The 26632-nt window shown below is 41.4% G+C and overlaps 1 protein-coding gene across 1 annotated transcript in view; it reads right to left on the reverse strand.

The window, feature by feature from the left end:
* Positions 1-26632, reverse strand: part of LOC107391061 (poly(rC)-binding protein 4) — a 45741-nt gene that overhangs the window by 1247 nt on the left and 17862 nt on the right. The window contains exons 2-13 of the mRNA XM_015968109.3: positions 25181-25370; positions 25023-25046; positions 23454-23486; positions 20431-20547; positions 16524-16655; positions 15015-15143; positions 13934-14008; positions 12083-12154; positions 4659-4700; positions 4484-4559; positions 3998-4047; positions 130-299 (exon numbers count right to left, since the gene is read on the reverse strand). Coding sequence (XP_015823595.1) covers positions 130-299; positions 3998-4047; positions 4484-4559; positions 4659-4700; positions 12083-12154; positions 13934-14008; positions 15015-15143; positions 16524-16655; positions 20431-20547; positions 23454-23486; positions 25023-25046; positions 25181-25288 — 1028 coding nt within the window. The 5' untranslated portion in view covers positions 25289-25370. The remainder of the gene's footprint in view (positions 1-129; positions 300-3997; positions 4048-4483; positions 4560-4658; positions 4701-12082; positions 12155-13933; positions 14009-15014; positions 15144-16523; positions 16656-20430; positions 20548-23453; positions 23487-25022; positions 25047-25180; positions 25371-26632) is intronic.

Genomic DNA, 26632 nt, shown 5'->3' on the forward strand with positions numbered 1-26632 from the left:
GATTACGAGCTGCAGGCAACCAGACCTCATTATCACTGTAAGGTTGACCTTTGACCCTTTTAAACAGATTCTCCAAGACGGGCTCACAGAGTGATTCATTAGATGGCTGTTGCTGTCACCGAGTCCTACCAGGAGGTAATGAGGTACTGGGCCAAGTTGATGCTGACTGGTGTTCCTGTGATAGTGACATGGCGGTCACTCGTCCCGTCCAGCTGGCTACCAATTTTGATCTGCGCTCCCGACACCTGCCGGATCTCGTTGATCTTCGTTCCCTGACGGCCGATGATTGAGCCAATCAGCTATGGAGGAACAGAGGTGAAAGGTCACTGAGTTTGATGAACAATAAAAAAAGGCCGTTTCTCACAGAGAGAGCTTTTTAGTGCTGATGGAAAAGACTTACAAAAATAAAGGTGAAGAAGGCAAATCCTGCGCTGCTGTTTAGCTGACCTAATGCACACCACTTCAAATATTGCAATTACATAGCTTGTCTTCTGTAGTTTGGTCATCCATCATCTGTGTCAAGTGCATTTTTTTACCCCCCAAGTTTCCTTTAATTGCTACTGTGTTGGTACCAGTAAAAGGGGGGAGAGAAGGCACATTTGGCTCTCATTAATCTGAGTAGCTAAAAGGTTATTGATTCCTTGGAGTGGTGACGGCCTTCCAAACAAATCACTTCCCAAACACACACCAGCTAGATGCATCTCTGCGCTAATGGAAAACATAATGGGAAAATAACTCAAATACATAATGTACGTTCCCATCGGCCTGAGTACGCTCTCTGCTGAGAGCAGATAAGACAATGGCAAGGTTTTTATTGCAACCCAAACTATATTATTACTATAGCTTTGATCTGCTTTGGTTACCCAGCTTGGACCCTTGCCTGCTAGTGACGATGGATATTTAGCAGAATCAGACCTCAGAGCCACATATCAACTCAAGTGCCCAGTGTCAGGGCTGGAGCGACAGGGTTGTGCTGTCAAATATATAGCGGGCACGCCAGGCAGTGATGAAGTGCTCGTAGTATGTGAGTGAGCAGAGAGTTTAACAGTGGCAGTCGTACGCTGACGTACAACCGGGGTCGTCTTCTCTGAAATGTATATTCTGATTTTGACAAGGGAGCAGTCCTGTTTCAGCGTCTGATTCGTCACAGTGAGCTGGTTGGTCGGCCCAGTTATTATTGACTGAGGAGTTTTTTAAAGAGCCACACACACACACACACACACACACACACACACACACACACACACACACACACACACACACGCGCACACACACACACACACACACACACACACGCACACACAACTCCAGAGACAATGGCCACTACAAACCAGACAGAGACAGAGCCTCCTCCCAGCTGAGAGAAAAAAACTCCAGCAGCTATCAATAGGTATCAGTTGTCAGCAGCTCATCCACTTTACATGGCGCCAGATTAAAGTTGTAATTTCTGTAAAAAAAACCCTCATAAAATCCCAAAACTGCTGAATAAACAAACTACAAGTAAAAATACGAGAGATTTCACTGTTGTTTTCTGAATACTCAGAATGACCTGGTCCTCAGCTCCATGTGGCCTACTTATACACATTTATCTATATCTATACATATATCTATATTATACTGATGAGTTCCTGCTGAGGCAATGCTTTAAGAAGACACAGGAAGTGGGGTGAGACAGTAGCAAGTGCAGCCATTTTTCTTTCTGACGCAACTTCCATCTTCTACAGAGATGCAGCACCCAGCTGACTAGAAGTAAGCAGTTTCTGAAAGCATCTGTGCATGCAAGCCTTCTTTAGAGCATGGTGTGTGAGGACAGAGTGGGGTTGTGTTGTTGGGTTTAAGGGGGAGTTTAAGGGGTGAGGGTGGACTGAGAGCAGAGGAGGCTCTGTCCCCTCTTCTGGAACAATGGCTGGAGCTCACAGCTGTCCCTGTCACGTACGGCTCTGGACACCTTCATTCCTATGATACATTGTGCTGCATGCCATGTGTGGGTTGTGCTATGGGGGTGGGGGGACCTTCAGGCTATTTAGAAATGACTGAGGCATCGGGAAATACACACACACACACACACACACACACACACACACACACACACACACACACGCACGCACGCACGCGCGCACGCACGCACGCGCGCACACACACACACACACACACACACACACACACACACACACACACACACACACACACATATGTAAACATACATACACTTTGAGGTTAAAACTTAAAAAATAGATCCAGCTAAGAAAATATGTTTCTTCTTTTTAAAAATTGTTCTGTAGCTAAATAAATCCCTTTGCTGTCCTCAGTAAAAACTGACAGTAAGGAAAAGAAAATGGATACAAATAGTTACAAAATGAAATCAAACTTTTGACATGATTTTTAAAAATCTAGACAGAAAATAATAGAGTGCATAAAAATAGTTTTGGTCAAGGTTTAAAGATCGTGTACGATCTCTTCCACAATCAGTTAACACCCAGAGAATGTGTGAATGACTCTCAGCTTCTATCACACCTTACTGTAGCTCAGTATCTGTTAAACTGACTGTTATAGCTGCTCTGTGTTGGCTAACGTCCAGCAGCGTGACTCCAAAAGTGAATCAGTTGTAGACGAGCATCCATTCATTTCTTTCTGGAAGTTTCTGTTCAGTGGATTATTATAGATGCCCAAACTCAGGCAAAAACATTATCGCCTTTCTGCACTTGGCTGCATACGCTCCTCCAGATGAATAGTTTTTCTTTCTGGTGGCCCTAAAATGCTAATAAAACCAATTTATTAGCATCATCACCAAATGTAGATATTTTTATCTTGCCAACAGATAATTAATTAGGATAAGAAGATGAACATATTTTTGAGAAAGGGGTGTACCACCACAGATTGGAGCTGGGATTAAGTAAAAAAAAAAAAGACCTATCACTTGATATTTTTTGATGTCTTAATCTTGTGAACATTCTATTAAAAAGTTGACTCCTCTGGGTTTGTGCTTCACAATTCTCTGACCAAAGCAGTCAAACTGAACGCTTCTCTGGTTGTCTCATTGTGATTTCTGCTCTCAGACCACAGAGTCTGCTCATCAAACCCTGGCGGAGGCTAAAGGCTGACACTGCTCCAGCATGTCGGATCTGTTGGATTGCCATGAAGCAACGTCGTATGGGCGATCAAACACTGTTGGATCGTCGGTTGAAGTCGAGCTCTATTCTCTAAATATCCGACGGCCACATTGTATGCTGGACATCTGTTCTTGGTCAGCCAAACAACTCAACGTCATTTCTGGCACGACGTAGCTTCCCTTAAAAAATTTAAACAGCGCGAGTGTTGACAATGGATGGACACTCCACCGATGCCTCTTCCTTCGTCGTTCTCGCTGTGCTCTTTCTAATAACAGTTGTTGTTCCTCTAGCTCAAGCAGCTCCTGCTCAATAAAAGAATTCGCTCTGTGTCTGTGTCGTCCATCTTTTCACAAGTGTATGTGCGTTGCAGATAGTAAGTAGTAGTAGGGCAGACATGTCACTACGAGAGTAGTGCACACCTGCATAGGAGCGTGCCCTCTGTTGTTTTGGCGGAGAATTTCTTTACAACAGCGTCGAGCCAGTATAAATACAGAGGAGATACGATGCTGCAGCAGCGGGGCGCAAATGTGCCTTTGCTTAAGCATGAATCAGGCTTTAGTGACGGATCCTTCTCTGTTTTCTTATTGGCTGTTTTGACAGCAGACAGCGTCTAAGTAGGTCAGGAAACATGAGAGGATTTACTCATCACTCATGGGAGTCACTCTAAGGCACTGCAACTGCAGCCCACACAATATGTGAAAGGATCCATATCAGCTCAAGATCCCTTTAACCTTGGTTTACTCTGAGGTTAGGACAATGAGGATGATTAGTCAGTTGCCGGCATAGGCTTTCATCTCTTTTAAAGGTGCACTGCAACGTCTTTGTTCACCTGCTGCAGTGAAAAAACGAGACAAAGAAATGGGGAAGGCTATGCAGATCTGCCTTACATCATTGGGAATAAGCAGCTCCTGAGACGTCTGAGAAGTTGAGTCCATCCCTGATGAGAAAATAACAAGCATCAAGTAAATAACAATTGACACATCAGACATTTTAAATATTAATTTGAGTCTTTTTAGTCAGACAAATTGCACAACCCGGCTGGAAACATCATTTCAGCTGAAAACTGCCAAATATAGTAAAACTGTTCATTTCCATTTTAATGGGCTGGTGTTTAACACAGGTCTCATTCTTTTCTGCCAGTTCTCTGACTCTGCAAAACACATCATTGCACATAATAGTTTCACTCTCAGACGGGCCATGAAACCTCGTCCCCTCCCCACTAACTGATAAAGACTTGTAATCAGCACAGATAATAACCTCTAACACCTGTAGGGAGGTTAAAAAGATCTGAATTGTTACAGACAGAGGGCAAAAAAAGAAAGGATGGAGCAATAATGGAGGAAAACACTGACTCGTGTTACTGGAGCACATACCGGGCATGATTGTCGAGGCAGGCTGGGCGATGGGACTCAGGCCTTGCTGCACTGACAGCTGGTGCAGCTTGGCCAGCTGTAAAACAAAAGAGGGAAAACTCGATTCAGCGAAACACTAAACCATAAACTTCTCCGGTCAAACTGAATTATGATACTTCCACAAAAAGCCGTATACCTCTGAGTGTGGAATGCCATATTGATTTTGCAAGGTGTAAGCCTGAAAGAGATCATCATGCATTAGGTAAATGAGAGCAATAAACACACACAGACACACACACACACACGTACACACACAGCTTCCAATGAAAGTGCTTCTCTGTCAGTACATGCTAGATTTCCTAAAAAACATCTAATTAAAATGACTGAAGCTAATTTTTTTTGTCTGGAAAATCAACAGAAGGTAAAAAAAAACTTGGTTGCTTCCAGTAACTGCAGCAGACACAAACGTTCAGGTTTGGTTTAACCTGAAGAACCGACATCAAATCCTGATATTTTTCAAATCTTTCACCCCAAAAGAGGCCAATAATGTTTTGCTTGTGGGGCTCGCAGCATTAAAAATGGCTTATAAAACTTTCATCATGAGCCTCTTTGTCTGTTCCTCTGAGCTATTTCTGCTCCTCGGCATGGACAACTGGAGTGTATTAAACTAACTTTCAGCTGACAGAGCTGTCTGTGGTGAAAAATAAGACAAGACAAGCTTGTTTTAAAAGGGAACAAAAGAGTTTAAATCTGTCAGAGCGCCCAGGGCAGCTGTGGCTTCATTGTAGCTCATCATCACAGCATGTGCATGTGTGTGTGGATGGGTGGATGGCTGATTGTGCTGCGAAGTGCCTTGGGGGGTCGTAGAGGCCTTGAAAGTGCTATACACAGGCCATTTTACAGACATGCACACAAATTCATTTATTATGGCTGCATTAACAAAAATGTAAAATATGCTGTAAATAAATTCTTGTCTAATATGTCACTCACTGAATTTTCACAGCCCCATATTCAAAACAAATGACACAATAAAGACACTAAAGTAGACTGGTTACAATGGCCGGACAGCCTTTGTTATCTAAGCTGAGCTTGTCATGGTCTGCGTCTCCCCTCATGTGTCTCCCTGTGTTCTCCATCCCTCTCAAGCTCCCACAATGCAGGTGAAAAATTGAAGCAATCCCAGAAGTACTAAAAATTGCACTTCCACCCTCATCCTCTGGGGGCTGGTGTCAGAAGCGAGCAAATCCTCATTGACTCCCATGTTAAAAATACCAATTTCACAGCAGAAATAAACATGTTTACAGCCTGGTACCAAAACATGTTTTTGGTTTAAATTATCTAGTTTACACTCAAGACAACTCTGAGGGGGTGATTTTTTTTCTCACTCTTCTGTTTAAGTGTATTAAAAGCCTAAAATTCTGTAAAATTAATGAGCATCAGACCCACGTGACCGCCGCCTCAGACCCACGTGACCGCAGAGCTAGCTCCGGGGAAAGGCCTCAATCTGAGCCTCGGTCTGGCCTGAAAACTGTTCAGTCATTTTCAGTCTCTCAACTTAAACCATTAGTTGTAGCGTTTGTGCATTCTTTTTTGGATATTATTTGTGCAATTGTTGGACAAAATGACTTGCTGTGGCATTAATTGCACTAACAGAGCGTCCAAGGAGTCTCCACTTCATTTTTTTCGGTAAGTAAAATTATATTTATGTATTTTAGGTCACTGCCGCTCTTGCGCTAGCTGAGCTTAGATTTTAACATGTACTGTTTAAACATGAAATTTAAATTTAATTGGGTAAAACCCAGTGCATTTAACATAATGCTGCACTTTAGAAAATGGGTTGAAATATAACATGTTGGTGGAGCTGGGTTCCGACTATCGGCTTGTGGAGCTCTAGGGAGACCTCTGTTTTCCACCGTTCTCGCCTCCCCGCAGCTCGGCGCATCTCTGTCTGATCGCGGCCTCTGTCTGCTGCGCGGGCTGTTGGCTTGTGGAGCTCTGATTGTCCCCAGATCTTCAGCCCTCTAGGTTGCCCTCCCCAGGTCCTATGCTCCCGTGGTCCCCTTTAGTCACCCCCCTGTAGTTTTTCTTTCTGTAGTGTTTTCCTTTAGTTTCAGCTCCCCCCTTAGAATATTAGGCCCTGTCCACACGTAGCCGGGGATCTGCCAAAACGTAGATATTTTCCTACGTTTTGGCCTGTCATCCACACAAAAACGGAGTTTTTTCACACGAAAACGGATCTTTTTAAAAACTCCGGCCAAAGTGAAGATCTGCGTTTTCTCCGTTTTGGGTGTCTGCGTGTGGACGGACAAAACCGGAGTTTTAAGGTCCGCAACGTCACTTTCCGCGACAAAAAAATGCTGACATCACGTGTGCGACCTGTGTTTACGCTAGCCGGCATCATGGAAGCCTTCAGAGCTGCACTCTGTCACTACCCGATCCATCAATTGTCCAAGCGCTTTCTGCTTGTTTGTTTTTGCAAGAGGAATTACTGCTCCTTGCGGAAGACCACAGACGAAGGACGAGGTTAAGAACGGGGGAAGTACTGCCACCTACAGGTCTGGCATGTCCTTAACAATGTATTTATCCGGGTACGTGTGGACAGAGTTTGTTTTTAAAACGCGGTGGTGTGGATGCAAGTTTTTGGAGGGGCGGATATTCATTTTTAAAAAACCCCGGCTACGTGTGGACTAGGCCTTAGTTATGTTTGCTGCTCTTCTGGTCTTTAGGTTTTACTCTTAGGTCATTGTCCATTAGTTTCAGCTGTTCATATTTTTAGTCTCTTTAGTGTGTTTTTCCCACCGGTGTTTGTGGTTCCCCCCACCCCACCCCACCCCCTTTGAATATTAGTTATGTTTGCTGCACTCCTTGTCTTTAGGTTTTACTCTTAGGTCATGTTAGTTTCCTCCCTGGTTAGTTAAGTGAGTTCACCTGGTCTCTCTCTCCCCACACACCTGCAGCTCATCTCCCTCTCATCCTCCCCAGTGTATAAAACCCTGTCTGTGTCTCTGTGTTGTCTCGTTCCCTCTCTTGACTCTAGGCTTTGATATCTCCAGGTCTGCTCTTTAAAGGAGCTCTAAGTCTCTAGGTCTCAAAGAATTTACTTATTAGGATTTTGGAATTTTGTTTCTGGCTTCCTACCCTTTTGGATTTTGAGTTTTGGTCTCCAGGATCTCAGGACATTGGTTTTTGGCTTCCTGCCCCTTTGGATTATTTTGTTCCCATCAAAATGAAGGGATTTTACTTTAACTCGCTCCTGCCTCGTGTTGTCTGGGTTCTCTGCATTTTGGGTCCAAACCTCCTCCTAGCTCACATCGTGACAGAGCTTTTATATAAACAAAAGCTACAAATTGAACTTGTTTACTCTCCCAGACCTTAGACTGAGGCAACAAATACTTTTATCCAGCTGCCCTGTTTGTGATTATTTAAAATTAATTATCAGCTGTTCACACAAAATTAGAAATTATCTAGGAAAATAAAATGATATTAATGATCAGGAGAATTTTCAGAGCTTGAAGCAACACAAACATTCTTCTGAATAGTTTTTAGCTACCTTAAAAATGTAAAAGAACTCATAGAAAACTATTTTGTCTCAACTTATTGTCTTTTTGCATTAATTTAAGAGGATTGCAAGTTTGAAGTTATTATTTCAAGACATGCATTCTTTGAAAACAAAGGCAAATATTTGAGCATTAGTTGTGAAACAAAGTAGCCTCATCAAATACTATATACACATTCAGAACGGTCACCTTGTATTTATAGGGTAACTAGGCAGTTTTGGCTTGCTTTTAGCACCCCTAGTGTCAGTTTGTGGAACTAAAAGCAAAACCTATCTCCTTGCTGTACGTTCCTCGTTTCAACACTTTAACAGCTGAAACGTCTCCCCAGCCTTCATTAGTGTCTACAGGAATGATTAATCACTAAATTAAACAAATCAGCTGTGTTCATGACCTAAAACATGTACGAAACGTGCTGGAAGCAGACTGCAGCGCCAGGTATGTCAGCCCCATTTTTTCTAAGTCACATCAGAGCGGCCGCCAGTCTGAAGTTGCAAGTGGAATAATCTGGCCACAGGGGGCGATAGGAGGGTCATTTTAGCTCATACTGACTCAATAAACAAATAATTTCTAATAATAAATAAGTGCTTATGCTGCACAGAGGCTGACTCGTTTTCTAAATAAAAGAAAACTGAAATGCTCATATTGTGAACATGAATAACATTTCTGAGAGCTGAAGGACCATCAAACGCCCTTCTGATTCAGCACCAGTAGGTTCCAGTCATAAAACTGTTAGGAATGAAGTCTGGTGTAAAGTTGGACCTGGAGAAATCGGCTGTAATTTCTGTGTGGAGCTCAGTCAGTTCACTGGATCGAGAAAACCCCCATTTGTCAAGAGCAGGGAGGAGAGCAAGGTTAAAGAACGTCATAAAAAGACAAATGTTAGTAAAAATGCAGAGAGTAATGTTACAGTCTGTGTTCTACTGCAGAAAACAACTCCTGTGTGATGTACTGGAGAGGTCTATTTAAAGGCTTTTATTCTTGAAACAAAAAACCCTCCATATTAAAACATGACACGGGTTCGATCTGACTGTGTGGTTGTGACATTCTGAAAGCTATGGGACTCTGACAGGAAACAAGACTTAGAGAACAATGACCAGAACAGTGGCTAGAAAAAAAAACAGAAGTTAAAATAAGAATTTAAGTGCAAGGGAATAGAGTGACACAAACTGTCAACAAAAAGGTTTAAAGTCAAGAAATGACACACTTTGGAAATTAATTTAATATTGTCTCCAGATTAAAGAACTATCTGATCATCCTGTGATAACACACATGATCAGTTGTTTTCTGATCTATCTATCTATCTATCTATCTATCTATCTATCTATCTATCTATCTATCTATCTATCTATCTATCTATCTATCTATCTATCTATCTATCTATCTATCTATCTATCTATCTATCTATCTATCTATCTATCATCTATCTATCTATCTATCTATCTATCTATCTATCTATCTATCTGGCTATGACAGTGATTCATCTTCATTGCCCATCTCATTACACTGATGGCCCTACCAGACAGCACTTAGCTTAACTCGATTCTGCCTGATGCCAGCAGTCTGCCTGCTGGTACCAGTCTGTCCTGTAAAGCTCATAAACTGGAAAAGAGAGCCCACTCTCACACTGCATCAATACACAGGAGGAAGTTAGACACTAAAAATTCTAATCTATATCACGGGGCAAACTCCACCACGTAAAAATGAACCCAACTGAGAAGTGGCAAAATTGCATTTCCCTGTTCATCCACTAGGGGCTGGCTTCAGAAAGGAGCAAATCCGCATTGAATCCCTGGTTTAAAATGCCAACTCTACAGATGAGATAAACATGTTTACAGCCTGGTGCAAAAACATTTCTAGATCAAGTTAATGACAAAATGGCCTGTATTTGATATAGCACCTTCTAGAGTCCTGAAACCCCCCAAGTCGCTTCACAACACAATCAGTCATTCACCCATTCACACACACATTCACACCTTGGTGGTGATGAGCTACACTATAGCGACAGCTGCCCTGGGGCACACTGACAGAGGCAAGTCTGCTGTACACAGGCACCACAAGTCCCTTGGAACACTTTGCCCAAGGACACAACGGCAGTGAAAGTCTGAGCAGGGCTCGAACTTGCAACCTTTCGATTATGAGGCGTGCACTGACAACTCTAAGCGGTGTGATTTTTTATATTTGTATTTTTTTGTTTTTGTTTTTATTGTATGTAATTAAAGCTTGAAATTATGAATAGGGCGTGTCCATTTCATTGACAGAAAGGAGATAAGCTGTCAGCACTAGTGGCTTGCGTCCTGCTTTCTTCAGAGAAGGCCTCAGACTTAACCTCATGTTACAAAGGGAACTTGGCAGTTTTGGATTGCTTTTAGCTCCTCCTAGTGTCCATTTAGTAGAACTGAAAGCAAAACGTATTTCCTCGCCGTGCGTTCATCTTTTTGTCACCTTAATCTGATTCATCAGTGTTGAAGTTTATGTTTATGTTTATGTTTATTCATTTCGCAGACGCTTTTATCCAAAGCGACGTACAAATTTTTTTTAATAACCTGTAGGGCATGTTGTGATCTGTGGGGGAAACCGGAGTACCCGGAGGAAACCCACGCATGCATGGGGAGAACACGCAACTCCACGCAGAAAGGCGAGTTTTGAACCTGCGACCTTCGTGCTGTGAGGCAACAGTGCTAACCACTGCGCCACCATGCAGCCCAAGTTGAAAAGTATTCCTTTTAAAGTGGTATAGCCTAGAAAGCAGAAGGTAGCAGAGTCACTCAATCGTTATGTTCTGGCTAAAAGTGACTGCCAACCTCTGTCATCTTTGGTTAGCTCAGTTATCTCAGTTATCTCGTAGCTACATCGAATCAGTTTGTTGGGTGTTAATTAGGGATGTAAGAAAATATCGATAAGGCAATATATCGTGATGTTTCTTCCAGTGATATTGCATCGATATTCAAAAGCTGTGTATCTAATTTTTGGAAGAATTTACATGCAAACATTTGTGTTTTTTCTTTTCTTTTGGAGCAATTCAAATGCCGACCGCTAGTTGGCAGCAGTGTGTAATAGGTTTTGTTTCCACTATTGACATGTAAATCTATCTATTATGGTTCAGATACCTCATGTTATACATTTTACATATCCGTTTGGACTGTTTATGGAATATTCATACAATACATTCAGTAAATAAAAATCACTAATAACTGACTGAATGTATTGCAATATATCGTGATACATTGTATTGTCTCCCCTGTATCGTGATACTTATTGTATCGCCAGAATTTCACCAATACACATCCCTAGTGTCAATCATGTGCCCACACACTCGCAGCCCTGCTCTCAGCTCAATTTTTGTGTTTTCTGGGAGTGGCGAGATGTATGATGCGACCAAGATGGCGGTGGTGGGAACCGCCCACTGGGCTTCAATTCAGCTATTTCAGACACTTATGAGTGACAGCATGGAGGGTTTGTCCATTATTTATACAGTCATTGTGTATATCATAGCGTGAACCCCACTGAATCTAATGTGTGTGTGTGTGTGTGTGTGTGTGTGTGTGTGTGTGTGTGTGTGTGCGTGCGTGCGTGCGTGCGTGCGTGCGTGTGTGTGTGTGTGTGTGTGTGTGTGTGTGTGTGTGTGTGTGTGTGTGATCTACAGTTAATAGTTATTGTTCCATCCTGATTTAAAGACAGAAGTTGTTTCTTCTGTAACAGGAGACATTTCCCTAAAGTTGAATTGTTTGTGGTGCAGCGCGTGGCAGGACAAAAAAAGGAATGACAGATTGTCATGGTGGTGTGTGTGTGTGTGTGTGTGTGTGTGTGTGTGTGTGTGTGTGTGTGTGTGTGTGATGGCATCAGGTTTCATGACTGCTTATAGCTCTTATGAAAGGCTAGAACAATAGCTGCAGCTTACGCTCAGCTGTTGGTTTTAATGCCTCATACCGCATGTTGGACTGTGTTACTGTGCACATACCACACAACCCCTGCTCACACTCACCTCTCATTCTCTCAGAGGAGGTTAGACAACAGTCTCATACAGACATCAGAATAATCAGCAGAGTTAGAGCTGCTCATTTACCTGCTGGAGATCCAGGCCACCCTGGGTGATTGAGTACAGAGGGTGGGGTGCAAATTCTGACGCCTCAAAAATCTGAAAAGAAACACACAATAAAAATGTGTCACCAAACTGTTGCCACGCTTATGAGCTCAGCTGTTATTCTTCTACTGAGAAGGCAGATAAGTGGGAGTAAATTTGTGCCCACCAGCCAGAAACTTTCAGTTTTGACGTGAAAATAATAAACAGAAACTTCCCGTTTTTTGGTTCATGTCAGGCTGTTTCTGCAGACCAAATTTGGCCAGCGATAGCCTCTCGAGTCTGCAGTTCTGACACTTTTAGCACAGCTAACAGGCTTAAAGGCTCTGACTCATCCACTGACCCTTCCCCACCCCACTTCATTTCCCAGAGACTTATACATCCTTATCACCGCGCAGCCTTCATTACAGTCTTCCAACTGTGATCAGCACTGTGCCCTGGGTTTAATTTCATTTCCTTTATGAGGAATATCAACAACACAAAGCCGTTCCATAAATTGACTCCAGTCTGAAGCAGCCCAAACAGTGTCAGAACTGCTGACAGCTATGTAGAATATGTGGCTGCTGCTGCAGCCGGAGGAGACGCCAGGTCTCCAGCCTCACTTGCTAATCTCGTGACTCGCTCCATGAGAGGGTGGATATCTGCCCCCTCAGCAGCATCTATGGCTCAAACCCACCCTTATGAGTTCAGAAAATCCCCTCCACCCCCCACTGACGGCTCTCGAGTGAGCTTTATCACAACACAGAAGGCAGAGAAGAACGTGAGGACGAATATTTAACCTGATGCAAACATTCCCCTCTACTCAGAGGTGATAGTGGTCTTCATGCAGACTGGACCCCAGAGGCCAAAACTCAGCTCGTTTAATTTTATTATTACACCAAAGTTGAGAAGAGAAGAGAAGGCAGAAAAATATTCTGTTGATGGAGTTAACCGTTTTCAGCCCACCTCAGTACAATAATGCCAGTTACACCAATATGACAGTAACGAGAAATCTAACACAGTAACATTTTCAAACCAGTAATCAGATTAAAACAAGACATCCAAATCACTGCTGTACCATTTTTGTCTTTTTCATTCTAAAGAAATATTTTCTTTGCTCACATCCACAACTGGTTAGCAACTGGAGTTTATCAAATTCAAGATGGCTGCCCGAACCAGCCGAGATTAGAACGCATAGAAATGTCTGGAACTCTGATCGTCTGTGCTCATGAACAAGTGACCACTTTGAGGATACAGCTAGTCTTTCCTCGATTTCTAAACCCACACTTCTAACTTTTAAATCCATCTCTTCAAATGATCAAAGGTCGTCTCTGTGATGAGGAAGGTGCAGCATGTCAGAGCAGAGCGGGATTTCGTACTTTTATCAATGCCCACTCAGCCAGCGGAGACGAGTCGTGTAGATTTTTGTCCCCGTTCTCGATACACAACAAAAGCAGCTCATCTCTGACAGCTCCAGCTGTTTCCTTCTGTTTGTGTGGGAGTGTTTTTCTGAACTTTAAATTTTTAAAACATGTCTGAGTTTCATCCTCATATCGAAGGTACCACACCGATTCTTCACTTTTTACTTTTTTACTCGGAGCCCTCAGCTCAGCCATGTTAAATAATGCAACCCAGAATTATGGTACTTCCACTGTTTAGACATCAAACAGATTTATTCAACTTCCCCTCATTCAGGACCCACATACAGTAACACACACACACACACACACACACACACACACACACACACACACACACACACACACACACACACACACACACACACACATTCACCTTGAGTGCTACTGTGTGATTGAATAACTTCCCGTTGTGTGTGGTAAAATCTCATTTTCTCACCTGGTTCCCTGCTATGAGGAGAGCAGCTGGTGAGGGGCTCGGCCGGTAGGGGATGGTGGCACCTTTTGGTGGAGACTAAGGGAGTTAAAACACATCAGACATGGTCACATAAACATCTATCATTTATAGATTTCACCTGGTTACAGCTGCTTCTAGCAACATCTGCTCAACATTAACATTAAATGAGCAAAAAGCGGTGAATGTTGCATGATGAGGATAATATCTGAGCTTTATTTGGCACAGTGCAGCTTGCCCCCTGCTTTAATCAGACATTTGTAGATTAAATTCTTCCAACACCAGTAAGAGATTATAGAGTGAGCATGGGACCGTATATCTTATCAAGTCACTGCAGTGTTGGTGATACTGTTTGCGGTTCAACATGTGGAGCAGTCACAGCAAATTCTCTGTATAACTTTGCATAATTTAAATCTCGGAGCTGAAAGCGAGATGCCGCTGGTACAGAATCCTAATGAAACTTGCAAGCCTTTGAAGAAAGCCTCTGGAAAACTGGATCAAACTAGCAATTAGTCAGGTCCAGCTGCAACGCTAAAACAAAAAGGCGCTTGTGCACTTCCACCAACGCACGCTTGGGGTTGTTTTTCTTCTCATCTCCTGCTTGATATGCTCAAGAGAGCCATTGTCTAGAGGTGGATAGATTTTGCTGCTGGCCACCTCTGTGAGCAGCTTCCTGTCTTTTAGAAAGCTTGACCTCTGAGTGGCACTAGAGTGAGGCCTCCCCTACCTCCGTGTAACGTCTGGCTTTCAACATGAAGGGACAAACGGCTGGCTCTTTTTATTTGCAACACCATATGGGTCACACACAAGGACTCACACTGAGTTTATGTAGAGAGCGTCTACGCAGCACTCTCATAGGAATCATTAAATGATACCAAAGACAACATGCAGCTTATGAGAAATGCACAAAGTCTGGCTGCAGTGGAAGGAACAGCTCCATGGTGAGATTAAAACTGCACGTCGACAGTAATTATTTCCTTCTCACTGATGCAGAGCAGCAAAGCTTTGACAAATGTCAGCAAGGTGTGGCAGCATGGCATAAAGAGAGGAACAGTGCTCTTCCTACCTCCAGGATTACTGTGCAGATGAGCTTGACACACTGGATTACAGAGTCCTGATTCCCAGATATCGTTACCCCTCGCTCAGTGGAGTTGGGTAGCAAATCCCCTGCCACCTGTATTTGAGCTCCCGTGCTCTGCAAACGACAGAGGTTTAGTAGAAGATTAGCTTGATTCTGTAGATAAGGCCTTTGTGATTACACAGACATGACTTCTTATGACCCAAATGGGTTTGCTGACCTCACAAGTTTCAGGTATTTAAAAAAAAATCATGATGAAATTGATTGTCCACTACTGTTTTGTGTAAAATTATACTTTTTATTTTGTTGTGTTTCATACAGTAATTTTATTTTGGATTTATTGCAATGTAATGAGCTATTTTATGACGTATTTCCCTGACAGCCAGAGCAAATCCAGCGGAACACCAGTGCATCTGTCTCGATATACTGAAACAAAACATGTGCCTTTTGGAAAAAGCACAAAAAACAATCTACAACCAAAGCAACCGAGGGACTCAAACAAGACGAAAAAGTCACTTGAAGTGTTCTATTTTTGTAGTGAGCTCTTGTTTCTGTTACTCTGGTTTGTTTGGTTTTTATTTGTGTTGTTTGGTTTCATCCCTTCACTCACACCTTGTCTCACTAATTATCACCATGCCTGCTCTTGTTTGTCACTTGTTTTGTTTGTTTTGAGTAAGATGTTTTCAAGTTTTAGTCCAGACCTCCATTTTTGCCGGTACCAGATCGGCTTGGGCTCCTGCGGCTGCCGATGACGTCACATTGTGGAAAATTCACTCGGCTTTCACACATACGTTTTGAAAAGACATCAGCAGTTTTGTTAATAAATTCTTGTTTGTTATACCTAAATGTTTTCTTTATAATTGTAATTTGTTAATAAAACACCATATTGTCTTTGTTTTGTAACGAATGTGAAACTGCATAAAACCAACATCTGCCAAAAAAATAACATTTCTTATATGTGAAGCCATATATGTTTGTATTAATGTGGAATTTGTCTGTAAATTTCTTTAGTTGTTATGTAAATTCATTCATTCATTCATTCAAAATGTTGCTTGGTGTCTTTTCAATAAAGTTCTTATATTTTCTTTCATCCCATTTCATCAAAATCAAGAGCTTTTGAGGGTCACATTTTATCAGTTGATCTGCTTTTATTTTACATTTCCTTTGGAAATTCAAACATATTTTCTCCAAAAAGTGTTGATTTTTGGACTAAGGACGACAGCCACTGAAACTACAGCCGTAAATTCCTTCTGACCAATCAAAATCTTCATTGTCAACGTAACTTTTACGAACGTGGTATCGTAACTTCTGTAAGTCTTTCGTTCCGCCAATCATCTACTGTGATATATTTGGCAGATGCAGGACCTCGAGCTGATTTGGCTGCCCGAGCAGATCTGGTACCAACACTGGCTTTTGAGTCCTTTTCTTCCTGAATTCGGGAACTCTTACACCTCTTTAGTAAATGAATCACAGCAGATTTGTTTTCTGTCTGCTCACCTCTCTGATCTCCTTAATTTTGGCACCACCTTTCCCGATGAGCGAGCCACACTGGCTGGCAGGGATGACGAGCCGCAGAGTGACCGGAGGCTTGGAGCTGATGGTGCCGTTGGCCACCAGCGCTGTCAGATCCTGGAGGGAGATGAGGGCAAAAGAAGCTGTGAAGGACACCTACTGGGTTTTGAAATTCTCATTAGTGTGTAGACGATTTGTGTTTTGAAAAAGGGATTTAATGAAATAAAATAATAACAGACAATAAAACCTTCCAAAAAATAACAAGACTGCTTCATGAGCAGATGAAACAGTGACTGAACGTTTGACTGCAGAAGCATCAAGGTTTGACGCGGCAGATGCATTCAGCAGAGAAGTCAAGCTGAGTTTCATACTCCAACAAAGATAAAAGCTGCTGCTAAAGGAGTCAAGTATCACATTTGTGGAGAAGCTGAAAGAGCAGAGATCAACCCTGCACCTAATTAACTTCTGATTGTGCTTGTTGCTGAATTTCTGAGTGAAACGTCCACTCAAGGATGGACAGTAAAGTGGTCCATGTTCCTCGGTGCAGTGCGTGCCACTAAGTCTTAAAAGGCTGTTTAATCATTAAGAGGCTGTTGGATGCTCAGTGAAAACCCTGGATGTGTGGCAGATTGTTAGGAAAACTGTGTTTCAAGCGTTCACAGTTAGAGTTAGACGACTTTGTCCATATGTCTCCAACCTTTCATCATGCTGAACATGAACTCCCAGGGACGCCTTTTGAAAAGAGCTGAATAAATGAGTTTCTCATTAACATCGTTTTTTTCAGGGTTCTCAAAGAAATTCAGAGTTTTTCCTTTAATTCCTGCTTTTCTAATCTAGTCTTTAATTTTTAAAGTTCAACATCCATGGGAATTTATTGTATCCAGATTAAAAGGTTCCAGTTAGAACCAGATGTTTCATTTTTAATTAAAACCTTTCTATAATAGAATCTGCTACATCTGCATCAAACACAATCAGGAATTAACTTTCAAACTAAGATTAATTTATGTTGAGAAATGGTGGAAGTAAAGCTGTTTTGGTCAAATCTCAGTTTGATATGCATGATCTCACACAGGGGCGCCTCCAGAAAATTTTGATGGGGTGGCCAGATGGGGCCAAAGAAATGTTTGGGGTGGCACACCCGATTGGTCCTTGTGGTAACTCTGGGAGAATTTCGCCTGTGGCAATGTATTGCATTGCTCATTCATTCGTTTTAATAAAAATAAAATAATAATAATAGTAATAATAATAATACTGTACGTATCCAAAACATTTAACTTAAATTTCCCAAACACAAACATTTTAGAAAAATGCATTTCAGTTATTTAAAATGTTAATCCAAATTTATATTAAAAATGTATTTTTTAGGTTAATTCACCTGTGTTGCTGTGTTAAAAAAACTATGGAGATAAAAACTTTTTTAAAACGGTGAGCAGCAGAAACATATGTTTTTTTATTTTGATTATTTCTTTACCCATTAATTATATATTTTTTTTATTTTTACAATTATGTCTTGAATAAACAAGATCAATATATATTTTGACTGAACATTAATATGATTTATTAACAATGGCTTTTCCTGGGAGGAGGGGCAGCAATTTTTTTGCAGTGGCCAAGGCCACCCCTGGCCACCCCTTGGGGGCACCCTTGATCTCACACATCAGACTTATTGTGAAGCTAAGTTACTTCTACATAAAATCTTAGCTCAGTATCTGTCTGCACATACTGAGCTGGTTCAGACCAACTTGAAATGCGTCGACTCAAATGTGTAACTCTAATGATGATTGTTTGAGTGTCATTAATGTTTGAGATATTTTTCTAACCAGAGCTATTCAGAGCACAAATAAGTGACCCAAGTCAAACAACAATGCTTCAATCAGACTCAACACGTCTACCAAGGTTTTATCCCTCCATGTCCATGTTCTTGGAAATATGACAGAAGACATACGATCTACCTCCAGCTCTGTGAATACTCTCAGCTGGCCTTGGACGAAACCTCTGCTAACCTCAAAACAATAAGCAGAAAAAAAAACAAGAATAAAGAAAATGTCCCTGCAAGTGATGGAGACAAAGAAACTCAGAATACCTTTATTTTTACAGAAAATCTTGAACTCTCAAAAAGGGTTCATTGCCACAGAACAAAACTTCAAACATTTTCTTTGAATTACTCACAAAACCCATGAAATCATGAAAAATCTCAGATAAACCACAAGAAAGGTTCATGAAGCTGTTAGATAAAGTCCTTGGACAAATAAAGAACTACTTGATGAACACTTTTATTATTACACCGTGTGGAGCCTTTAACTAATGAGTAGGATCTCTGTGAAGCTCTGAGATGTAAATACCTGTACGTGTCTCTGTTCCTCACACCAGCAGCAAAAATAGAAGACAGAATGCAAAACACTCTGCTTCTTTGTGACCATTTCACATGAAGGCCAGTTTGCAGTCAATTTACCAGAGTTTGGCTTATGAGGAGACGGCGTGAACAACGCGCCGCCTCGGGGGATTATACTGATGAAAGAAAATGCATAATGCCTCCAATAACTGTGAACTTTAAATTTAAAAGCATATTTGGACGAGCCTCTCCTGCTTCTCTGTCTATTTTTAGTGAGGCAGATCAGGCTGTTTTGACGTCTCGTCTCATTAAGAAGAGGAACACGCAGCTCAAACGTAGGATCTCAAGACACTGGGCATGGATCTCCCGATTTGATCTAAAAATATTAGCTAAAATCTCACAACTCTAAATATTCCGATGCCACAGCAAAAAAGTAGCTCTCAACATGAAAAGCCGGAAATAAGAAGGCGTTTCACGCAAGCACGGCTCGCATCCTGTCAAGCATCAAACACTAAGCTGAGCCACACTGGCTTCATCCAGCTTTTATGAGCGCTTCATAGTGGCACAGGTATGGTGCTTCAGATTTTCACATAAACCTTTGCATAAATACGCTGGCAGCGACCCGTAGAACTACAGATCAGCAGCAAAATGGAAGAAACAAATGATCCCCTGCTGCTGCGTAATCCTAAACTGTGGAGACAAAAACAAATGCAGGAACGAAGACTCAGCAGACCAAAATCTGATTATTCCCTTTGTTTGTAATTAAAGGTGTCAGACATTCAATAACACAACTATACGTTGGAAACGACACACAGCAGGTCAGTGAGCATGTTGCCATGGAAACGCAGGAGTTTCAGGGTTGAGAAGAGGTGAATGTGAAAGATGTTTAATGAAAACTGCGCTGTGCTCCTGCAGCTTGTGTATTTTTTATTGAACGCTGTGAGCCAAGTCCCTGTTTCCTCATCAGAAATCTGCTGTGACGTCCAAACTGGGAGAAACGTCCACCATGTTAATTAACACCATGATGGACAGTCGCTGTTGCCAGCATGAGCAAACTTTCATCTAAAACTTAAGTAATTTGTGTGTAATTAACTCATATTAGAAGGCACTAATTAGTTACAGCTGCCCTTTTTTTAGTGAATACTGAACATGTCTCAACCTTTAAATGGCAGGAAAACAACAGATATGATCTGTAATCACAGAAAAACAGCGTTTTCTGAAAAAGAAAATGCTTTTGCATCAGCAACACATCCTAAAATCAGCAGAGAAATCGGTCTGTAAGCACATTAAGTGCTTTGAAATACCAATGCTTTTTTTCCCATCACTGCAGAATGTAATCAATAGATTTAAAAGCACATTAGTGATAACTTTGAGATAAAGCTCAAGAGGTGATGTCTTGTAATAATGTGCTAAAAGCCTTCTTTTTCCAGAACTGATTATTTATTTTACTTCTATTATGGCTTGGACAACTTTTGAAGGTCTGTCTCCAAAAGTTGCTGCTCGTACCCCACAAATAACTTTGACCTGATGTTTATGTTTCCTGTAAAGAAACTGATTTACCTCCTCCAGTTTGAATGTGATCATGGTGAAAGCTCGGAAGACGCTCTCTGTGGAGCCCGTGATGGTGATGATCCTCTCTGGACACGAGCCCTCTGAGATGTTGACCCGTGCGCCGCTCTGTAAGAGCAGACATCAGAGGTCAAAAACAACACTTTTACTTTGTAATCTCGCTCAGAGATTGGTGAGACGCTGACAGAGAGGGGAAAGCTGCTTCAGGGGAATCTCTTTTTCTTTCCTTAGACGAATCAGGTCCAATAAAATTTCTCCATTTCCAGTGTTGAAACTGAGCCCCGATTACAGTCTGCTGACTGTACCTTCCTGCTTATTTAACTTTTCCTCGGGCCTCAGAGCTTTTCTTTTAAGTTACGAAGCATTCAGGCTTCAGGGGTCATCTGAGACGTTTTCAGAACAGAGAAAGTAAAGATGCCTTTAGTTTTTGTGCTCACTCCCTTTGAATGAGACTCCTAAGAAGCTGACATCGACCGAACCATTCGCTTTTTATAAATGTAATGTTCAAACTGTGTATAATTTCCATTAAATTCGTCCTGAACTGAAACGTCATCAATTCAGATTAAAACATTAGTTTTAGACTTGCGTTTACTTAGTGCCTTCTTACAGATTTGGTTCAGTTTGACTTTGTTGTCATACTAAATGCTTCTGACAAACAAACAAACTTCATAACCTGAGTAAATACAAATCGTAGGGCTTGAATTACGATTTTATTAATTAAAAGAAAGATCTGTATGCAAACCAACCTGGCCCTATGTGAAAAGTTTGTTAAATCATGAGTTAACTGAGATTGACCTCATTATTTATAAAATAGAGTTTAGTTTCACTTGCCACACCCAAACTTGAGAACTACCAGACCTTTGGAACTAAGATAGCACCTCAACAGAAGCCATCTGACCACACTGAGTAAACTTAATGACCTCAAAAAGTGTCACATCATGCCCCAAAGACCCAAGAAAACCTCATTTGGTTATGTTTGAGTTCAAAGTTAAAAAATAAAATCGATGGTAGAGCACCAATAACACTGATGGTAGAGCACCAATAACATTGATGGTAGAGCACCAATAACATTGATGGTAGAGCACCAATAACATTGATGGTAGAGCACCAATAACATTGATGGTAGAGCACCAATAACATCGATGGTAGAGCACCAATAACACTGATGGTAGAGCACCAATAACATTGATGGTAGAGCACGAATAACATCGATGGTAGAGCACCACGGCCAAATCCTCTGCTGACCAAAAATAACACATTTGCCCAAAACAACTTAACTTTCTGGACAAAGTGTGTTCCATTAAACATTTAAACATGGTGGTGGTAGTATGATGGTCTAGGGTTGCTGTGCTGCATCACCCAACCTAGATAGCTTGTAATAGATGGAACCATGAATTCTGCTCTTTAACCCTCCCACTGTCTTCATGGGTGGCCCCGCCAAGAAAGTTGACCATTGAGCAAGGTTGATGGTTTATCCCTTGAGGTCTACGTGGCAGGGGTGAGGTGGTGCTCACTCCTCACCCCTGCCACGTGGACCTGAAGGGATAAACCATTTAGGTATTTAGTAATAAATAAATAGATTTAGTAATAAATAATCAGAAAAATGCATTTTGTATTTACTCAGGTAATGTTTGAAAGTGAAATGTGTTTGAGCTCAAATATTTGATTGTGACAAAGAAGCAAAAACAGAAGAAATCTGTAGGTAAACAAACACTTTCCCTGTTACTGTATTTGTGCTTTAAAGTAAGTTTTACCTTGTTTGTTGCAGTAAAACACATCAGTAGTGTGAAAGCCTTCCACTTGATTCTTATACATCAACATTTAACTATAAGAACTGAAGGATTGGCTCATAAACTGACTAAATGTCTTAGAATAAAAGCTTTTATTTCATTGATTTTAATTTGCATTTTCGTGTTTTGTGCAGTTCTGTCTTGGGCATTTTCTCCTCCTTTGATCTTTTTCTTCTTCGTTTTAATGCATTATGTAAAGCACTGTGGATTCTCTTTGTGCTTGAACTGCAGAATGTAAATGAACGCACCTTGTCTCAGCCTTGAAAGAGGAATTCATTCTTAAAAACTTATCAAATCAGAAAATTTATGCCCTGTTCCCAAAAAAACTCAAACTGTTCCACCTTTATTATTCAAACTGATAAAGTTTTTAAAGAGGCTAAACACAGACTACACTTAAACATGAACACCGATGATAACTTCATTTATCACCAGCTGTCTGAGACAGGAAAATGCTCCTGATGCTGATGATTTCTCCTGTCAGTCCAATGAGCCATTCTCCCTCCTGCAACTTTGGTGGAGGGGAGCATTTATAGTGAAGCACCAAAGGTCAAAACTTCCTGTGAATGGATGACTGGATGGGTGACTGCTCCATTCTGCAGCCTTGCATTGTCTCACAGCCTCACCATTCCTCTGTTTGTCCTCCGCCTCATAAAGTAAAACATTAAAACCTTTTCAGCGGTGAAAGAATCAAATGTGCCGCCACCAGTGTCAGACTAATTACTTTTTAATACCAAGAGTTAACCAAGCGGGATTAGTTGGGCTGCACTCTTGAGATTCATAAAGAGGGAACTGAGGGAACGGAAAAAGAAGGTTGTTTTAATTGGGAAAAAGATAGAGAAAGGAGATTTGGTGAGAGCCGCTTGAGGAGGTGGAATAGAGAACAGCGGAAGGGGTTCTAAATTAAAAAGCAACTTTTATTATTCACAAGGTAATTTTGACAATGGATTTGATTTTAAGGTGAAAGGCTTTCAAAGCCAGAGAGAAGACATTTGTTTTAGTAAAACACACACCTGCCAGAAACCCGGCTCAGCATGAGGACCCCATGAGATTAACTCTAGACTGCCACTGAATAAAGATGTAGAAAAGCCAGTTTCTGTAACAGTTAGTCATCTAAACACACATGCATCCTGCAAACCCAACATGGCAAAATCACTCAGACCTGCAGGTTGTGAACACATGCTGCAGACATGATGAAAAGCCTGAATTAAATCTCAGACACAGTACCTCTTCTCGTATTCGTTTCACAGTCTCCCCTTTCTGGAAAAGACAAGAAGAAGGTTACGTTTACACAGATCCTCGACCTCTAAGTGAGCTTGCCGTTTTAAACATTGAAACTCAGCAGAAAAGTAAAAAATAAATCATCTAGAGTTTCAGTCTGAAATGCATCCTGGTGGCGTCCTCTGAACTTATATATCTCAGAAATATAAGGAGGTTCATGTCTGACGTAAAAGTTGCACACTGCAGAAAGAGTGTGAACAATAATCGTTTGCCACACATCCTCCCGCAGCTTTCTGGTGACTTTCTCCATTTAATTTGGGCTGAAGTTCTTCTGAGCTCTTCACACTCTCATGAACACTCTGACACTTTCTTGCAAGAGGGTGAATCATCATTTTACTGCTGATGCTTTGTTGTTTTGCTGGAAAATCCAATATTTTGGTCCATTATGGTTCTGGTGTTGATGGAGAGGAGGTTAGTGATTTACCCAACTAACAGGAAAGATGGAACAATAAGTTATTAACTGATGCAGGCACCTCTCTTTAACTCTTCATCTTTTTTTCCTTTCGTCCTACGCTGTATGAAATTTACTGGATTCTGCTGTGCACCGCACATCTTTCTTTCCAATGATGTGAAATCATTTATTTGTCTTTTCCCTCCCACCGAGGTCTTTTAGGTTTGATCGCTGAGGCTGCTGAAGCAACGGGCTACCTTTCCTAGCAGACACTAAAAGTGCCCACAAGGGGCTGACGGTAATATGTCTTTGGAGCTCGATTTCAACAAGAGGTTTGCAGTCAATGCACTAATGGTTTTGTTTGATGGATGACCATGCTGCTTTATGGCAGGTGGGGGTGGTGCTGAGACCTCAAGAGGGTTGGTTTGGGGCAATTATATATTGGAGGGGGGTATTCAAAATAAGTGCGGTTTGTTTGATGTGATTGGGTTCTGATAAATAGTGAAAATAAATTGAGACGGAGAGGAATATTTCCCTGCCATGATTTATGAATCCACACTGAACTGAAGCTGTGAGTAAAGTCAGCTTCTCACAGGATCATGATTGTTGGTGACTAGTGGGAGACACAAAATCTGCACATTTACAATCGGAATCACGCTGAATTGGAATTTATGACACACGGGACAGGTTTCATGTGTAGCTGGGCAACAGGGGGCAAGTAACAATAGAAAACCAAATGTGATTGTCCTGCAAATGACCCAATTTAGTCACAGCTTCTCAGTTGACCCCATCGATACATATACCCTCATTTGAGTCGCAATTTGGTCTCCAACCCTTCCCAAAGTTGTTTGATTTTGCAGCCTCATAAAATTGAAATCATGAACTGGTTTCCTGCTGCTCATTCGTAAGGAAATTGTTTTTTTTATATAAAATTCTAACAGTAGGACGACAAGGCACGGCAGTGCATGAAAGAAAATTGAGAAGTCTTACAAATATTTTAAGACATTTTCAAAACTCATTTTCACTTCTGATTTGTCACAATTGTGGCCTTTTAATATGTGATTGTCATTAAATAAATATGTAGTAAAAAACTTTTTTTAAATATTAAACAGAACCATTCTCACCTTTCCTATGATGCTGCCAACTTCCTGTATGCAATGAGAAAAAGATGATTACTTTAATAAAACAGGAAAAGCAGTAAAACAACCCAATGCTGTGAATCCTGGAATCTTTTGCTTAAAAAATGCCCTGGGGCATGCATGCACATGTTTTCATAAACAACCTTTCCATGCATGAGCAGTCGCAGTGTGAGGGTCACTCCCAAGCCCCCGTCTCCAAAGTCCTGCTCACAGTTCATAGTGGTGTGGGAGTGGCACGCAGGGAGACGCATGAACAAGGCTCATTCGCTGGTCACGCTGGTGAGCCAAGGCCAGGACTCGTTCTTTGGCTCTCCAAGGTCCTTCAGTGCTGATCTGAAAGAGAGAAAAAGAAAAACATGGAACCAACAGGCTCTTGTGCTTAGTATGCTCACATATACACTCCAGAAATCAACCTTAGGATTCATAAATGTTTAGATTATCAATTCTTGAATAGAGGGCACACTGTTAAATCTAAAAGTTGCATGCCCATGTGCTGCGTCTGTGGGTGAGCCATAATGTCAGGGGGATTAGAGGAGTTAAAGGGACATTTGGAGTTTGTTTCTGTGTAAACGTTATAAATAGTTATCTCACCTGTTGCATAGCTTCCTGAATGGCCTCTGTTCAGAGAAATGCAGTTTTTCAGAACAGATGAGCTGACAGTCTGAGTACAGCCCAGATCAAAGTGGATTGCTAACACCTCGAAAGAGCTTCAGCCTCCAGAAGAGTTACAGTGGTCGAAGCAGATGCTATTCTGTACTGTGGTCCCTCTCTATAACACGGTTCACCTTTTGTAATCTTGCAGTTTAACAGATTTTTGTGTGATGTTTTGTACACTTTTTTATTATTTTTTACAGCACTTTGTTATTGTCCAAAGGTACAAAGGTTTGAACTTTGAGAGTGTTCAACAGAGGAAAATGTTAATGTCTGTCTGAGAAAGGAGAATAAAGTGTGGAGAGGGGTTTTGCAGCCTTAAAACTTTGAGGTTGTGTGAGCACGTCTACGGAGGAGAGGAGAGTTTCTGTGTCAGCGGGAGCGCATTAGTAATCAGCGCTCCCACGTCTTAAAATACAGGAGGAGACGTGAGTATCTACAACGTGATGACAAGAGACTGAAACACCGGAGTGAGTCTGTGCAAATAAACTATTTGCCCATGCACGCATAAAGGAAATAAAACTGTTGAGAAACAGTCATCCTGGTGTGTTTACGTGTGTGTGTGTGCGACCCCAATGGCAGCTGCAAATGCTACAAGCATCTATAATAATTGTAAAAAAATGAAGCTGACCACATCACAGACTTAGCCTATCATGGGTTCTACAACTCCCTAGATTAACGAGGGACCACTGTAAACCTTTACATGGCTGTCAAGTTGGCATTTTGTGGCAATTTAAGAAGAAATGTTGTTTGTCTGATTGAGGATAAAACATGTTATAAGAAAATGGTTATGACACTCAATGTAGGGAAAAGGATTTTTTTGTTTTTATCTTCCTTGAAATTTGATGGGGGGGGGGGGGGGGGGGGGGACTACCAGTGCTTCTTTCCCTTCCTATTGAACATGTTCTACGTATACATATATATGTGCATATACATATGTATGG

The sequence above is a fragment of the Nothobranchius furzeri genome, chromosome 15 (assembly GCF_043380555.1).
Source record: "Nothobranchius furzeri strain GRZ-AD chromosome 15, NfurGRZ-RIMD1, whole genome shotgun sequence".
In the NCBI taxonomy this organism is placed as follows: domain Eukaryota; kingdom Metazoa; phylum Chordata; class Actinopteri; order Cyprinodontiformes; family Nothobranchiidae; genus Nothobranchius; species Nothobranchius furzeri.